We start from the raw sequence: 17243 nt of genomic DNA on the forward strand, positions 1-17243 counted from the left end.
CCTTCCCCTGCTCCCCACCCTCCTGGCTCCTCCTCGGGGGCTGTTGGCAGAAGCTGTGCTGGGGGCGGGATGGGGGGCCCTGCTGACCCCACAGCGGCCTCCAGGAGCTGTCACTTCCCTTTCTGGGACCTCTCTCTGCAGCACAGCTCTGCGGTCACCTCACCAGCCACAGAACTGCTCCCCGCCTGTCACACAGACTCGTGGTGGGCGGGCTGATCCCATGGTCCATGGTCCCGACGTGCAGGGAGCGCTCAGCACATTGCAGCTCCCCTCGTCATTCATGCTAGTGTCCCTGTTCTGGAACAGTCCATCCCAGGCTGGGGTGGGGGCAGGACCCTCCAGTGCCTGCTCCCACCTGAGGCCTCAGCTGCTGTCTGTCAGAGCTGTGGTAGCTTGTGCAGATAACCTCTGCGCCTCAGTCTCCCCATCTGTTGACTGATCTTAGCAACTTTACTGTGAAGAGTAAGTAAAAAGAGGTAAAGCTCTTGGCATCATGTGGCACATGGACAACATGCTGGCACCGTCCTAGCTGCTGAGTTTTGTTCCGTTACTATTACTCTCCCTGTTGTTATTACTGTCATTCGTAGGGACTGTTTTGTTAAAACACTGTTATCTGGACATAAGAGGAGAAGCACCTGATAAATCAGGTGGGTTGATCCAAACTGCAAATAAATAGCATATATTTATTATTTTTTATGAATCAGTCTATAAATTTGCCCCTCAGTTCTGATCAAGGATGAAAATGCCTTTGCATTCCCAACATAAGCCTCCTCTGCTAGTCAGCTCAGGTGGCCGCAACAAAATTACACAGACTAGGTGGCTTCAGCAGCAGAAAGTTATTTTCTGGCAGTCCTGGAAGCTGGAAATGTGAAATCATGGCGTGCGCAGGGTCGGTTTCCTCTGGGACCTCTCTCCTAGGCCTGCAGTGAGCTCCCTTCTTCCCGTGTCCTCACAGGGTCTTCTTCCCAAAGTGTGTGTGTGTGCATGCGTGTGCGTGTGTGTGTGTCCTGGTCTCCTTTCCTCATTAGGACACTTGTCACACTGGGTTAGGGCCCCCATTTTACCTTCATTGCATCTGTGTCTCCAAACACAGACACAGTCTAAGGTGTGAGGGTTAGGATTTCAACCCAATAATTTGAAAGTCAGAAAGAACAACGATCTGGTAACCTGGGTGCAGAGGTGAGGTAGGAGGAAAGGGGAGGGGTGGAGCTGGAGGGCTGGCCCCTTTGGCTGCCATGAGGAGGTCTCGGGACAGGTTCTGTCTGTCGTGCCCGTAGACACCAGCTGCTTGTCTCCCCAGCTCCCTGGAAGCAGGGAGGTGGCTAGAGCAGAGTTGGTGCTATGGGCAGGTCTCTGCCAGACCCTCGCCCCATCGTGGGCCATCCGTGACAGCACATGGTAAACCTCTCCTTGTCCAATCCGAACCTGACTGTTACCCCCTGTCTCTCTAGGTCTGACTATGATGACTGGAGACCGTCCCTGGCCAGCTTGCTTCAACCCATTCCGTTCCCCAAAGAGTAAGTCCCACACCTGTCTCTGACCTCAGTTGTCCACAAGTCACCCCGGGAACACCACAGACACTAGCGGGAGATGGAGAAGTTGGTCTTCGGCTGTGGGACCGCTGGGGAGGCACCACCACCCCCCACTCTGTAAAATGGGGAGATTACCTCATTGCAGCATTGCAGGGATTCACTGAGCTAAGAAGGCAGACAAAGCCCTCCCCGCCGTGCCTTCATGCAGCGAAGTTAGCGATTCTGATTATGCTTCACATGGGACCAGGACTCCCTGCCTGCGCGCTCTCCGATGGCCACAGTAAAAATCACAGGATAATGCACGTGGAATTGCTTTCTGTGCCATACAGCGATATGCTGAACGCGCTCTTATTGCGCCCGTTACGATTATTAGCTTGTGTTCCAGGGCGAGTTGGTCCAGAAATGGGCCCTCCGCTCTCTCTTGCCAGCCCTTATCTCAATATTGAATTTATCTGAGGAAAATAGGGAGAAAACTGTCTGGTGGATAATGGCCTGAGGGGAAGGCTTTGTCTGAGTAACTGGGCCCTAAAATGCCTCCAGGTCTCTGTTTTGACAGATGTGGAGAAGGCAGGCCTCAGGAGGCAGCTCAGGGCTCTCTCAGGAGCCGATTAACGAGCCCGTGTTTATGAAATGTGGCTCTCCAAGGGGGACATTACACCCGGTAATTGCCCCATTTGCTGGCCTGGCCCGTCCCTGGGGCCCCCAGGACTCAAGACTGGAGAAATCTAACTCCTGAGAGCCGCGGCTGTCTCCAAAGAGCAGTGGCGTCATTGGCTGCATTTGCTGTCCCCACGGCCCCGGGGACACAAGTGACAGTGGGCCCATGATGCAATTCACTTGGAGAATGGTCCCCGAACGCCCCCCTGATGTACAGCGGTACTTAGTGCAGCCGCACCTTCGAGGTGGAACAATTAGCAAGCACACCTGGGTCATGGCGACCCCGCTCAGCCTGCTGCTGTCCGCAGGTGCGGGCCCCAAGGGCGGGGAGGGGGGCGGCGCTCTGTCCCTTCCGTTCCCTTTCCTACGATCTTTGCCTCATCAAAGAGGCCTTTGTTGTGCAGTTTCAAGGAGGGGCAAAATGTCCGCGTTTCATTCTCAACTTCCTCCTCATTCTTCGGATCAGACAAAGCCTCACCGTCCCTAGAGGAAGATCTTTGGATCATTGTGGGTTTCAAAAGCACTCCGCTAACTGCAGTTTTCCCTCTATTTTTGTTACAGAGCTCTCGCACATGAGAAGTTCACCAAGTGAGTATTGGGGCAACGCCTTCATTACCTTCTTCCATTGCAAATGTCTTCTCTCCTGAGGCTGTTCCTCCGTGGCCAGCCCTCCTTCCACCCCTTCTTGGTCACATGCATTCTGGGAGGCAGCCATGGCTCCTCTTTGGAAGTTCTGACCCCCGCCAGCTCCCCTAGTCTCCCCCACCCTGGCCCTCTCCTCCGCCCCTGTCACGGTCCACGCAAACCAGGACCCTGGGAATGACTCTGCCGCCATCCTGTCCGTTTCAGGGAACTGAAGTACGTGATTCAGAGGTTCGCTGAAGACCCAAGACAAGAGGTGAGGCCTCCCTCCCTCCCTCGAAGGCACCCTGTCAGGGCCTTCTCTCTCCCACGGGCATTCAGAACGGTTTCCAAAGACTCCTTGCCTTGTGCATAAACACAACGACCCCCTGTGATGGGGGTGCCCAGCCTGTGATGTCAGTCCGTTACTATAAACTCAGGCTAGCCAGAGGTGGTTTCCCCCCGGCTGGCGGTTTCTTCTTGGAGCACAGGCCTTGCTTTAGGGGCAGACTGGCACAGGGCTTCCCAGCCAGCTCCAAGACAGCAGTGGATCCCCGTTAGGCTGCCGACCTGAGAAGCAGCAAACCAGGGAAGACATCTGAGCTGGAATCTGAGCCGGCTTTCATTGCGCAGGCATGGTGGCTGCGGGCCTCCTTGAAGGGCCACTCTGTTCCTCCAGTATCTGGGCTTCCGGGAGAGCTCAGCTTCCCCCCGCCGGAGGCTGTGTGAGCAAGGACTCAGAAGGGCCTGGGTTCCTCCACCCACTGTATTGGCGTAGCGATAGCTAGCCTTGCTTCGGTGCTCTCCCTGTGTCGGGCACATGCGCTTTCTCCTTGACTCCCCCCCCCCGTCATCACCCCATTTACCTCGGAAGTACCCTCCTCTTAGAGTTGGAAACGTGAAGTTGAGGGGCATCCCCACAGTCACACAGCTGGTACGTGGCCACAGCAGGATTCAGACCCGGCGAGTGTGGCTCCCCGAGCTGGTCCAGTGGCCAGCTCTGCGGCGGAAGCCCTGGGCCGGACCGGGCTGCAGAAGCGAACAGGACGCTGGCCTTGCCCCGTGGAGCTCGCAGCCCCCTTCTCCGTGGCCATGAATCCTGGGATGTGAGGGTATCCGGCTTCCAAGTGGGGACAGACCGCGACACACGTACCCCCAGCAGAGCAAGAGGTTAAGGATGGGCAGAGGAGGAAGTGATTTCTTCTTCTTGACGGAGCCAGAATATTCTCTCTTGAGGACCTGCTGTAAAACCGTTCTCGAAGGATCAAGTTCTAAAACACCTTGATTCTAAACCCTGATTCCCCTTCAGAGGGGAGGGGGGTGGGGGAATGGGATAGGCTGGTGATCGGTAGTAAGGAGGGCACGTATTGCATGGTGCACTGGGTGTTATACACAACTAATGAATCATCAAACTTTACATCAGAAACCAGGGATGTACTGTATGGTGACTAACATAATATAATAAAAAAAAATTAAAATAAATAAATAAATAAACCCTGATTCCCAAAGTGGTCCTCAGGGCAGTGGGAAAAGCAGAAATGGCAGGTCGGGAGCTCTTAAGTGGTCGGATACCAGTGCTGGTCTAAGCCATCCTTCCCTGTGAGTGAAGACAGATTCTCAGAATTCCCCTGGAAAGGGAGCCTTTAGTTCAAACACAGACTTTGAAGCTGAGGAATAAAAGTGGTCCCAGCTGCTTCCCAGAGCGGAGAGGCAGAGCCAAGTGCTGGCAGGGAGCTTTCCGAGCCCGGTACCATCCACAAGGCCCCGGGGGGACTGGAGAGCAAGGGGCCAGTCTTGCGGGGGAGGCCCTGCCCCCAGCAGGCCCCTCACCAGGCCTTGCTCCAGGCCCCTGTATGCCTCTGCCTTTGATTCTGTTTCTCTTCCTCACTCTCCCCTCCCACCTTCTCCCTCCTGAAGAAGCCAGAGTTATAAATCGTTTGATATATTTGCCGAATAGAGTTTCATACTCTTGATTCCTTCTTTCTTTGAAGCAGACAAATTAACATTTGATATTCTTCCAACTCAAGGGAAAAATCAAAGCGCCACTGCCTCGGTTTTGTTTACTTGTGTGTGGGTTGTGATCAATTGAATATCTGTGAGTAAGTGGCTTTTGGCAGCAAATTGTCCTTCACTCCTGAAGGAAATGATCGGGCACATCTCTCAGCTCTCTTCTGAGGACAGGGAGGAGGGGAAGAAACAAAGGCCTTTGTTTCTCTCTCTCTGCAGTTATAGGAGGGGCCGGGGTGGATGTGGAATTCCTTCCAAACACACACACGCACACGTGTTTGCACACACATGCCCACCCACACACTGACATGCAGAACTCTGGGAAGACAGTTGAGACCCACAGAGAGAGCTGTACTTGTGCACGGAACTGTCCCACCCTGGACAGAGAGCCTTCCAGGGAGAGGCACAGACTCAGAGGGAGGTGCAGACCCCAGCAGTGGAGGGAGCGGGTGCCCTGAGAGTGAGCAGGACAGAGGTTCAGGGGGAGTTGAGGCCAGAGAGCAGGAGAGAGGAGTTAGAGGCACAGAGAGAGAAGGGAGAAAAAGAACTCCCTCCACCCCCTGAGAAGGTCATAGGCGAAAAGGGGACTGAGTCTGAGCTGTTGCTTTGAGCCTCTCCTCCTCTCCCCCCACCCCGATTTGGCCATAGACTTGCTTTTGTTCAGGGCAACTAACCAAGCCAGGCCTGGCCCTTCATCCCTCGGAGCTGAAGGTGAATGGCTGGAGTTCGCAGTTTATGGATGCCACACTTTTTCCTAAAAGGCCTTCCATGGTATTTAGTAGGAGGTGGGAGTTGCTGGACAGAAGTGAAACAGGTTTCTTAACTGCGGGACTTGTCCGAGCCTTTATCATTTGCTGGGCTCCTTTGGGCCCTCGGGACTGACAGCTGTGCCCCCCTCTGCCGCAGGTGCACTCGTGCCTGCTGAGTGTGCGGGCCGGCAAGGACGGCTGGTTCCAGCTCTACAGCCCTGGAGGGGTGGCCTGCGACGACGATGGGGAGCTGTTCGCCAGCATGGTATGTGGGCCAGGACCCCTCGCTGGGCACGGCGGGTGGGCCCGGCTTTGCCTCTCCTGCCGGGCCCAGAGCTGCCCCGATCTGGCAGTGGTGGCCAGCCTGGGAATTTCCACACTTCAGCATCGAAGCTGAAGATGGTGATGAAGGTGACGACCCCAAGTGTCCCTTGGTGTCTCTCACCTGAGCGGGGGCCCGGCCAAGGACTTGAAACTCCTGCCCTCACTCAGTCCCACTCAGCTCCATGAGGAGGTGACGATTTCCGTTACCCCACTTCACAGACCAGGCGGCTGAAGCCCCAGGCGCTCACCGCCCAAGCTCACACAGCTCATTGTAGCGGCAGCGTTCACTTTGGGCCCCTGAGGGCTTGGTGTGCACAGGCTTCCAGAAGGCACTGCAAACCCACCAGTTCTCCTGATCTTTGCCTCGAGAAGCCAAGGTCAGGATGATCGTCTCACCTTGGAGAGCAGAGATCTGAGGTCACCAAACCAGTAACTGCACCCCCGGTGACTTCCAGTACTTTCTTTGTGTCAGACGCCTCACATGCACCGTTTCTTCATCTTCAGCCTTCCCCCCTTAAGTACACCTGTGTTGAAGCAGCGTAGGGAGGTCTCGTGGCCTGCCCAAGGTCACACAGGCCTTCAGCCTCCGTGTCCCTCCCTTGACCCAAGCCCATGCCAGTGGCAGCATGTGTGTCTCCTGAAGGGGGCACAGACTCCCCTCCCAGCGGCCAGGGACCTCGGCTGTCCTGCTTGCTGACACGGCCAGCTGGGCTCTGGGACTGTGCCTGTTCCCAACCTTGAGAAAACATGATTCAGATGGAGGCTCGGCTGTGCGCTCGCGTGGCGACCTGGGCTCTGCCGCCTCATCTGTAAGCCAGGGAGTGGAGTGCCAGCGTCTCAGGCTCACCACGCCAGTGCACGCAACAGTGGATGCGGGGCGCCCCGCTGGGGCCTAGCGCACGGCTTGCTCAGAGGTGACGGCTGCAGTCGGTCTTGTCTCTCTGCCAGGCCACCCGTGCAGCGGGGCGGCAGCTCACAAAGCTCTCTGCAGTGACGACAAATCCGGCGCTGCCTCTGGAATCTTTCTTGAAAGGGACTTATTTTTAGAGCCTCTTCCTTACGCACTGGCCCCCCACTCCTCACCCGCTGCCTGACCAGCCCCTCTCAGGTGCCCTGTGCGCCCTGGAGATGCTGGCCTCTGCCTGCCTGCACCTCCCCCACCTCTCACGAGGGCTCCCCTGATGTCACAGCTTCACCATGGCAACAGCCGGTGGACCCCCACCCCTTGATGTGGGGACTCAGTGTGAGAGAGAAGCCGGCGAGCTGGCAGCTTCCCAGCCTGAGAGATTGAGTCCGTGTGCCAGAGTTGTTAATGATGGAGCGGAAAAAATATACATGGAAAAGGAAGCAGCCAGCCCCTGGGATGGCAGCGCCTCGTTTCCATGGAGACGCAGGGCGCAGGAGAGGTCCCCTTGATTAGGCTGCCGTTTCCAACCATGGAAGGGCGTTTGCTATCGCACGAAGTTGGAGGGGGGAGCACACCAAGTGTTTGGGCCCCCAGCCCTGTTGGTTGGGGCCCCCTGCCCTTGGGTGCCACCTCCAGATACGTCAGAAAGAAACCCCGTTTTCTCAGTGGCTGCCCTGCTTGGAACCCGGGTGGGGCAGAATTTGCCAGTTCCTGGATTTCTGGGGCAGGGATCACTCAGCATCCCTTAGAGCTCCCAGAGAGTTTGGGAAAGGGGAGGCGGAGCTCCCTACTGTTCTCTGTCCTGCATATGGTGACACTGTGCCCCCTAAACACTAACACCCCCCCCCGGCCACCACCACTCTATTCCTGCCTCCGAGTCCGATGCTCCAGGTCCCTCACGTGCATGGAATCCTACAGGATTTGTCCTTTGTGATTGGCTTCCTTAGCACCATATCCGTGAGGTTCATCCACATTGGAACATGTGGGGGGGGGGGTCTTCTCAGTCCCCCTGGGAGGGGGTCTGATGATCATTTCAGATCTAGTGTCCAGATAGGATGTGGGGTGGGCCTTCTGGTTTTGGAATCCTTCCAGCATCCCAGAAGCAGGCGTCTCGGGCCACAGCCCCGTGGTGGCCACTGCTTTTCACACGGGCTGTCTCTCCTCGCAGGTGCACATCCTCATGGGCTCCTGTTACAAGACCAAAAAATTCCTGCTCTCCCTGGCGGAAAACAAGCTGGGCCCCTGCATGCTCCTGGCGCTGAGGGGGAACCAGACCATGGTGGAGGTAAGGAGCTGGCCCAAGTCCCTGGTAAGGCTGCTGTCTCGTTCGGGCCTTCACCTTTGTTGACTGAGCACCTCGTAGGAGCCCAGAGCTGTTAAAGCAGCTGGGAACACAGCCGCCGATGAGGCAGGTGTAGCCCTGGCCTGTCCTAAGCCTCGCAGGAGCGTGCGGTCTCCCTCAAATAAGTTATCCGTTTCACTTGTGATCTGTTTTGACCCAAGGGATCAGGGGAGGTTTCTGTTCCATTTGTCTATTGCTGTGTAACAGACCGCCCCAACGGGGGCTTAAAACAATGACACTCATTTATTTGACTCACAGATCTTGGGGTGACTGGGCTCAACTGACAGGTTCTCACTCTGGGTCTCTCAAGGGGAGGCCAAAGCATCTGGGACTTCGGGCCTCTCTCCACGCAGCAGCCTGGGGCTGCGCCTTCCTGCACACCAGGGAGCACACGCCTGGCCCAATTCTTGTCTGTCTCCTCCCAAAGTCCCCAGAAGCCTGAGGCTCCCAGAGCAGCTGTCCAAAGGCAGACGGGCAGAAGCCGTATTGCTCTTCCTCAAGCACCTTCCAAGTCAGCCGGTGTCACTGTGCCACATGCTACCCAGGGGACGTGCCAGCCCAAGTCAAGGGGCTGGGGCTGAGAACACCTCTTAGTGGGAAGAGCATCCCAAGAATTTGAGCCCCAGAGCTTTCTCCCTGCCACTAAGAGTTGCAGTGAGATTTGGGGGCAAAGAGTTCCGAAGAAGTCAGGAGCATGGTGTCCAGGCCAGAGCAGCACAGGCCAGGCCCTGCAGTAGGAGAAGGTGTGGTGTGAGAACAGGGAGGAGGCCAGGACGGCTGAGGCAAGGGGCAAGATGTTGGGGATTCCTGAAGAGCCTACGAGGTGTCCGGAGGCCTTGGTGAGGATCTTGGAGCTTCATCCACGTGCTCGTGCAGGGGACTTGCAGGGCCAGGGGTGTGCAGGGAGCCGGGAGGCAGGTGAGCCATGCTGTGAGGGCCTGGGCCAGGTGGACTCTCCTTGGACGGGGAGTCATCATCGGAAAGGAAATCTGGAGGCCAGGCTGTGCACGTGAAGCCCGGGCAGGAGGGCTGGGAAGCAGAGTGAGGCATGCAGCCACCCGAGGCCCCAGGAGGCAGGATGCGGCAGGTGTTCCCCGGGGCTCCAGTTTGACTCAGTGAGCATGTCTTGAGCACCAACCGTGTGCCAGGCAAAGGGGGGGAACTAGGGATGGAAGGAGGTGTCCTGTCTTTTGGGCTCCCTACCAACCCTTCAGGTCCTAGCATGCATCCTTTCTTCATGTGTTTGCCAAGGGCCTGCTCTGTGCTCAGCTGGGTGTACACAAACGTTCCCATCATATGGATGGGAAGCTGCAGTTGGTGATTTGCCCAATATGACGCAGGCAGAAATGCAGAGAGGGGAGAGCAAGGTTGCTCATTTTCAGGATAAGATTTTGGGTTGCATAAAGTACACTGAGCTTATCCATAGACCCCTCTCCTCTGGTGTGTGGGGCTGTTGGCCCAGGCCGAAGGTTTGGCCCTCTGCGCCTGCAAGGAGCAGCCCTGCCCAGAGTCTCAGGCTAGCTGTAAGGTGCCTCCCCTGCTCTCGGGCAGATCCTGTGCCTGATGCTGGAATACAACATCATCGACAACAACGACACCCAGCTGCAGATCATCTCAACCCTGGAGAGCACGGGTGTGGGCAAGCGCATGTACGAGCAGCTGTGTGACCGGCAGCGGGAGCTCAAGGAGCTGGTGAGTCCACAGCCTGGCTCCGCAGCTCCAGAGCTGGGCCAGCCAGAGAGCACAGGTGGGGTATGGTAGGGCAGAGCCCAGGACCACCGCACCTGCATGGGCCTCTGTCCCAGGGAGTCCTCCTGCAGACCCAGAGAAGTCGGGACTGCCACCTGCCACTTCCCAGATGATCGCAGAGAGGTCAAGTCAGTGACCCACAGTCACATAGCTCCTCCTTGGCCGTGCCAGGAATGCGTCCTCACCCCCAGAGTCATGCATGCCAGACACTGGCATGCCCCCCAACATCATCCATGTTCCTTAGGCCATTCTTTAAGGGCACCAGTGCTGGACTTCAGAGTGGCAGTGAACTCATGCCCCTGGTCCCCTGGAGCAGCTCTGACCTGGTGGCTGATAGGGGAGGGTGTGTAAATACCCCAGCTTTCTCTCTGCACAGGTGGGATGCCTCTGAGACATGATCCAGAGGCCTCCAGCAGTAGCTGCATGCTAACACTCCCTTCTTGAAGGGGCTTCACTGTCTCCCTTCCCCTGCTGGTGTTTCTACCACAATGTTGCCTTCTACCACCCAGAAATGAACCTGGCACTGTGCGTGATGTTAATGGGGAGGGGATGTGTAAGATGGAAGCTCAGGGGAAAGAATGGGTCGTAATCAGTCTGGTTTTTCTGTTGCAGCAAAGGAAAGGTGGGCCTACTAGGCTAACACTGCCCTCCAAGTCCACAGTAAGTTGGTTTCATTCTTCTGTGGGGCTGGGTGGAGGGAAGGAGGTGGTTAGGCCTCCCCTCTGGGGAACAGCAGAGAGTGTCTGGTGGAAGTGAACACGAACAACATAGTCCTTGACAGGCCAGCTTTTCCAGGAGGGAATTGGGTTGCAGGAAACCGAATGTGGTAGATTATTGTTGATATTGATACGTTACCAGTTAATAATAGTAATAATAGCTAACATACATGAAGCATTTACATACCAGATACTGGGTTATAAGTTCATTTTATCACCACAATAACACTATGAAGCTGGTGCCTCTTTCCACCCCCATTTACAAGTCTTCAGGGATCTTAGTCCCTTCTCTCCTGCTGCCCCACTGTCCTTGGCATGAGACTTCCACCTCATGGTCCAAAAAGGCTGCTCAGGCTCTAGCCATCACGTCTACATTCAAACCAGCAGAAGGAGGAATAGCAAAGAAGAACATGCCCCTTCCCTTTCAGGACTTTCTGAAAGTTCTAGTGGACACATCTACCTGTACACCATCGTCCAGGTTCAGCACATGGCCACACCTAGCTGGGAGATTAGCCTTTATTCAGGGCAGCTGTGTGACCACTAAAACTCAAGGGTTCAGTCATTAAGGTGGAAGGGAGAACGGATATTCCCCTCCGTGACCTCACGGTCTGGTGCTCACACATGCATCGGTCTACACAGGCCTCAGAGTTGGGGGGCTTCAGTGTTTGCAGGTGGGAAATGGGCACAGCCGCTGCCTGGGAGGGTGAGTTGACCAGGCACACACAGACGCGCATGCACGCACACATGCCTGTGGGAGGGACGTGGCCTCAGAACACCCCAGTCGATGATTCAGGGTGTGAGTCACAGCACTGGAGGCTTTCTCCCTCACCCACAGGGACGTGGAAGCAGCCCTTCCCTCCCCGACAGCCCCCTAGGTCCAACCCCTCCGAGCCACAGTGTCACCCCACCTCCTGGGGATTTGCTGCCCCCAGCTACAGCTCTCTGCAGGGCAAGGGAGAGAAGTGGGGAGAGGGGTCCGAAGGGCTCTCAGGAGCTGCTGGCAGTCCGAGGCCTTCCCCAAGACCCCAGCTGCCTGTCTGTTTGCAGGACGCCGACTTGGCTCGTTTGCTGAGCTCCGGCTCTTTCGGGAACCTGGAGAACCTCAGTCTGGCCTTCACCAACGTAACCAGTGCCTGCGCTGAGCACCTCATCAAACTGCCTTCTCTCAAGCAGCTCAACCTGTGGTCCACTCAGGTGCACACTGCCTGCCAGGCACCCACCGCCCCCACAGCCTGCACCCGCCTCCGTGCCCCAGCGCACCCCTGCTCTGTACCTGCTCTGCGCCCTCCTCTATGGCTGACCTTTCTTCCCAGAGCCCATGGCCCCGTCTCTTGATTACCACACCCCTCCGCCGCTCAACGCCCACTCCCGAGGCCAGGGGAGGTTTAGGATCTCCTGAAGCCCGTTTCAGAGGTGGAATTGCTAAGGCCCAGGGCAGGGATGTGCAGGGCCAAGTCTTAGAAGCCCTGAGAGGCAGGGCTAAGAGGTGGGCTGGTGTCACGCACCTGCCTGGGGAGCACACGGGCAGCTCGTGGGTCTTTTTGTTGTCACAATAACCACAGCCCACGGCTGCTTGCTGCCCGTGCTCAGGATCATTGGCGCTGTTGAGCACCTCGCGTGGATCAGTGCGTGTGGTCCCCACGCCAACCCTGGGATGGGTAGCCCCACCAGCGCCCTCGTTTTACAGAAAAGAAACCAGGGTGTTCCTGGCAGTCTGCCTTCCAGGCCCATCCCGCCCCGTCCCACTGTCCTGCCCCGGGGAAAAGCTGCCTTGGCCCCCACTTGTAGCCGGAGCCACTGAGTTCAAAGCCCTCCTTGACAGACAGCAAGATTCCCGGTGATGGCCCTTGCCTGGCCCACATCCCACCAGCAGAAGCTGGACTCGAACCCAGGTCAGGAGAAGCATTGAGTCTTTGGAGAGAAGTGAGAGCAGCCCAGACCCCTGGGGCTTGGAGAACCGTGGCTCTGTGCCCATCGCCTTCCTCCACTGCTACCCCAGCCTCAAGCTCAAAGTCATTTCCCTGGGTGCCTGGGGGAGGCTGGTCGAGCCCCAGGGCTAAGAGGTTCTGTGCTCCACAGTTTGGAGACGCCGGCCTGCGGCTCCTGTCGGAACACCTCACCATGCTCCAGGTGCTGAACCTGTGCGAGACGCCCGTCACCGACGCCGGCCTGCTGGCCCTCAGCTGTGAGTACCGAGGGGGCTGCCAGGGGGGGTGAGGGCCTGCTGCGTGCGTGCATGCGTGCGTGCATTCAGCAAACCTCGGCTAAGCGCGGACTGCATCGTGCACTCTTGCTGTGTGCTGGGATGTATTCATTCAACCGACACGTGTTTGGGGAGCACCTGCTGTGCGCCAGGCACCGTTCCAGGTGCTAGGAACAGCACAAGAGGGGAAATACCCCTGACCTCGGGGACCTTATATTCTAGAAGAAAAGGAAAAATGAGTATCCATATCCTCCAGATACTTGCCTGAGGAAGCAGGTTCAAGGAAAGTGCTCTAGGACATGCTGCCCGGCTGCCCTGACCAAGCCACGGCAGCCATCCCCTGGGATTAGAGGTGCAAATTCTCAGGTCTCACCCCAGACCTGCTGACTCAGAAACAGCATTTTAACAGGATGCCCAGGCAATTCCCATGCACTGTTCAAGTTTGAAAAGCATTGCCCTAATAGAAGGGGCACCTGGGTGGCTCAGTCGGTTGAGCGTCCAACTCTTGGTTTAGGCTCAGATCGTGATCTCGTGGGTGGTGGGATCAGTCCCCAAATTGGGCTCTGCACTCAGCGGGAAGTCTGCTTGGGATTCTCGCCCTCTGCCCCTCCCCCCACTCGCACATGTGCTGTCTCTCTAAAATAAGTAAATCTTTAAATACACGCACATATATATATGTATATACACACATACAGACACATTCACACTCGGGGAACCCAGAAATGCTGATTCCCGTACCCCAACCCTAATATCCCAGACTAAGTTCTTGGGTGCTGAGCCTGGGAATCTGCACTTCCCATTTCTGACCCACTGATTTAGACCAGAGGCCCCATGCCTCGGCTGGGAGGAGTCGAGGAAGGCTTCCCAGGGAGGTGACTGAATCTGGGTGGACAAGACACGTATGTAGGAAGTGGCCGAGGAGGGGTATGCTGGGCAGTGGCCGTGGCACCTGAAGGGTTGCTGGCAAACTCCAGATGGCTTGGGAGGGGTGGGGACAGGAGACAGGAGTAATGGAAGGCAGAGAAGATGAGGTTTGGAGACATTTCTGTACAAATGTGCTCCTTGGATACTGTCACTGGAGTCGCACAGCCCCTGGCTTAGCGCCCCAAGGAATGGGGCAGAGCATCGCATCTCTAATGAGTGACTCCTGACCAAACCGAAGTTTGAGACCTGCTTTCAAGAAGTTGGGGCCTGGGTCAGCCCTACCGGGAGAGCTTCCAGAATTCCCCTGGGGGATGGGCCAGGCCTGGTCCCCTGGGGCTGATCTTCGATATGGCAGGCAAGCTCTGAGGACATTTGGGGTACAGGCAGTGGAGGGAGTGACAGTGGGACGAGAAAGGAGGGAGGCTCAGAGGGCAGGGACAGAACATGGGCCCAGACCCGTGTCTGCCTGAAACAGGTTTTCTGTCCTGGTGGCCCCTGGCCGTGCCCCTAAAGCTCCACTTCTCCCACTCCTCTCCTCATCGGGGGCCTGGGCCACGAGAGTCATCCCCCCAGGTTGACTGCCCCATACCTGCAGCTACCCTTGTGGGGGTCTCACTGACCTCATGACTGTGTCTGTCTGTCCTTGTACAGCCATGAAGAGTCTCTGCAGCTTAAACATGAACAGCACCAAGCTCTCGGCCGACACCTATGAAGATCTGAAGGTAATCCCTCCCTCTCTCCCTCCCACCCTCCTTCCTTCCTTCCTTCCCTCACTCCCTCCCTTTCCTTCCTTCCTTCCTTCCATCCAACAGCATCTAAATACTGGTTCTTCACCCTCGTGGAGCTTATTCTCCAGCAGGAAGGCTGTTACGCTAGCAGATAAGGCAGTAAATGGAATAATGGCAGGTTGAAAGGAGTGATAAAGAGGAAGCCAGCAGGGAATGGGTAGATGGGAAATAGGGAGGGCCTGTTTGGCATGTGATCCTCGGGGACGGTCCCTTTGAAGTAGAGGCCACATAAGCTGAGACCTAAAAGATAAGCCACAGATGCAAAGGGTGAGAGGAAAAGCAAGTGCAAAGGTCCTGAGGCAGAAAGGGTTGGCATGAACTGACTTTGTGGCAGATGTGACTAGAGAGTAAGAAAGAATAGACTGGGGCCAGACTGAATAAGGCCTCAGGTCACAGAAGGGCTCCAGATTTCATCCAGGTTCAGTAGAAAGCTTTCAGAGGCTCTAGGCAATATGGTGAATTATGCTTATAAACGCTTGTTCTGGCCGTTACCAGGAAAACTGATTTTTTGTGGGGGCGGGAGGTGGTGCAAGCAAGAGTAGAAACAGGAAGCACATTTATGGGGCTGGTGCAGTCACACAGATAAGAGCCTGGACTGGCAGTCTGGGCTAGGTTGGCAAGATAAAACTGGGGAAAGGAAGAAGGATCTGGGTGGGAAAAGGCAGGGCACATTTTGTTTGTAAAACAAGTCCTGGGGATTAGGGAAGCTGGGCCTTCAGCAGCCTCCTGCCCCCGACCCATGGGCCCGGTACCATCTGCCCCAGAAGGAGTGAGCAGGGCCGCAGATAGCCAGTGCCAAGGTCAGAAGGGCTGGCCCAGGCGGCCAGATGGTACCACCAGCCCACTGGCACCTTCACACTCTGGAAGCCACTCGGAGGGAATCCTCACCAGCAGGGCCCCCCCCGCACCTCCACTCCCACCTCCAGCTCAGGCAGACCCGCAGCCACTTTGGAAGCACCTACTATGTGCCAGGCGCACGCTGGGTGCATCTGGCTCACCGCTGTCCAGGAGGAAGCTCAGCCCGGCAGACAGATAAACGCAGTAAGCCAGGCAGGACAGGGCTCACGGACCAGCAGGGAAGGCACAGGGGACAGCCAGCCCTGTTCACTGGTACAGAAGACCCTCCACAGAAGGAGGGTTTGAGAAGCAAGTTAGCCGGGAGGGCGGCCAGAAGAGAGAGCAAAGCGTCCTGAGCAGCACTCAGGGGCAGGGGTGGAGCTGGCCTGAGTGCCACCCAAGGGGCTTGTCCCAGGTGCAGACTTCAGGCCTCCTCTCCAGTCCAGGTGGGCATTGTTGCCCCACTACCAAGAATTGCTATGCCCCCGGAAGTTGGAGGAGCACAGATCCAGACCCTGCAGCCGAGCAGCAAAGGGTGTATGTAGTCAGCCAGCTGTGGAGAAAAGCCCCTTTCACGCGTTCGAGAGACCCGTGGCGCCAACTTGCGGGTCCTGGGGTGACGCCCCAGCCTCTGTGCCGCAGGGATCGCAGCAGCCTGGGGGCGGCCCTCCTGCTGCTGGGGAGGCGGCCTGGCTCTGCCAGGCGGGCAAGGCCACTCAGCTCGCTGCCCCGTCCAGCCAGAGCTTCCCATTTTTCAGGAGAACCTGGAAACCACGTCCGCGTGTTGCGGTCTCCTGATTTTGAGAAGTTGGCTTAAAGTTTTTTTTACGGAGCTGCACAGGTGACTGCAGGCCCTCAGGGTGTCACCTCTGCCTGGGCAGCGGGGCTGTGAGCCAGGCCCAGGAGAGAAGCCCCGAGGAGCTGTGCGCGCTTGTGTGTATGCACGCGCAGTCACAGGTCGCAGGTCGCCCTGGCCGGCCGGTACACGGGGTAAGGGGGAAGGGAGGGAGTGCAGGGAAGCCTTGTGGAGAAGCAGCCAGCTGTTCATGAAAGGAGGAAGACAGGAGCTGTGTCTGGGTAGCAGGGATGGAGAACGGGAAACGGCTCTGAGCTATTGCATGTAGAATCGTCTAGTCTGATCTGAGCGGGGAGAATCTCCCCTCCCCCAGGACCTGCCCTTGCGGGCATCAGTGATCCCACTCCACTCCCTGCCCGACTGCTGGCGATGAGGGTCTAGGAGCAATAGGATAGGCGACGCAGAGAGTCCCGCGCTGCTGTGCCTTAGGTGTTCCGTCCTTAGCGCCGCCCTGGGAGCGGAGGCTGGACCCAGCTCGCTTCACAGATGCTGCCAAGACTCCCAGAGACTGGGGGCTCTGCCCTGAGTCCTCTGGCCAGCAAGTAACAGAGCGGGGCTCACACCCAGGCTTCCCGCCTACAGAGCCAGGGGTGCACAGCCTCTCAGAGGAGGGGGCGTGGAAGACCCAGCAGCTGTCACCCACCGTCTCCGGGGCTGGGCACACCCCGTGTGCTGTGTTCTCCCCGAGGTCACCCCGCTCTGAACTCCAGGAAGCCCCCGTGGCACAGTGGGGAGGGTAGGGCGGGACCCCCAGCCGCTGAGGCAGGGGAGCCGGGCACCGCGGCGCCGGGTGCTGGAAGGGACCGGCTCCTCCTTGCTGCCCCGCAGGCCAAGCTTCCCAATCTGAAGGAGGTGGACGTCCGCTACACAGAAGCCTGGTGAAGCTCCCGGCTCGGCGGGAAGGCATTTGCAGCTGCAACACACAACTCTTGACTAATAGCCGTAGGGCGCCGGTCCTGGGGTCCCACCCCCAGCGTCCCGGCTGTGAGATAGATGGGGGAGTCTTTCTGGGGGCAGAGGGCGGAGGGGGG

General features: G+C 57.3%; 1 protein-coding gene across 2 annotated transcripts in view; it reads left to right on the forward strand.

The window, feature by feature from the left end:
- CMIP (c-Maf inducing protein) overlaps positions 1-17237 on the forward strand; it is a 129375-nt gene extending 112138 nt beyond the window's left edge. For both annotated transcript variants that reach the window (XM_034639430.1, XM_034639431.1), the window contains 11 exons: positions 1452-1517; positions 2751-2777; positions 3039-3087; positions 5724-5831; positions 7966-8082; positions 9691-9831; positions 10501-10548; positions 11652-11798; positions 12684-12789; positions 14383-14453; positions 17041-17237. In XM_034639430.1, the coding sequence (XP_034495321.1) occupies positions 1452-1517; positions 2751-2777; positions 3039-3087; positions 5724-5831; positions 7966-8082; positions 9691-9831; positions 10501-10548; positions 11652-11798; positions 12684-12789; positions 14383-14453; positions 17041-17094 (934 nt within the window). In that variant the 3' untranslated portion in view covers positions 17095-17237. The remainder of the gene's footprint in view (positions 1-1451; positions 1518-2750; positions 2778-3038; positions 3088-5723; positions 5832-7965; positions 8083-9690; positions 9832-10500; positions 10549-11651; positions 11799-12683; positions 12790-14382; positions 14454-17040) is intronic.
- Positions 17238-17243: the final 6 nt, after the last annotated feature.

This window comes from Ailuropoda melanoleuca, chromosome 12 (assembly GCF_002007445.2).
Source record: "Ailuropoda melanoleuca isolate Jingjing chromosome 12, ASM200744v2, whole genome shotgun sequence".
Taxonomy (NCBI): Eukaryota; Metazoa; Chordata; class Mammalia; order Carnivora; family Ursidae; genus Ailuropoda; species Ailuropoda melanoleuca.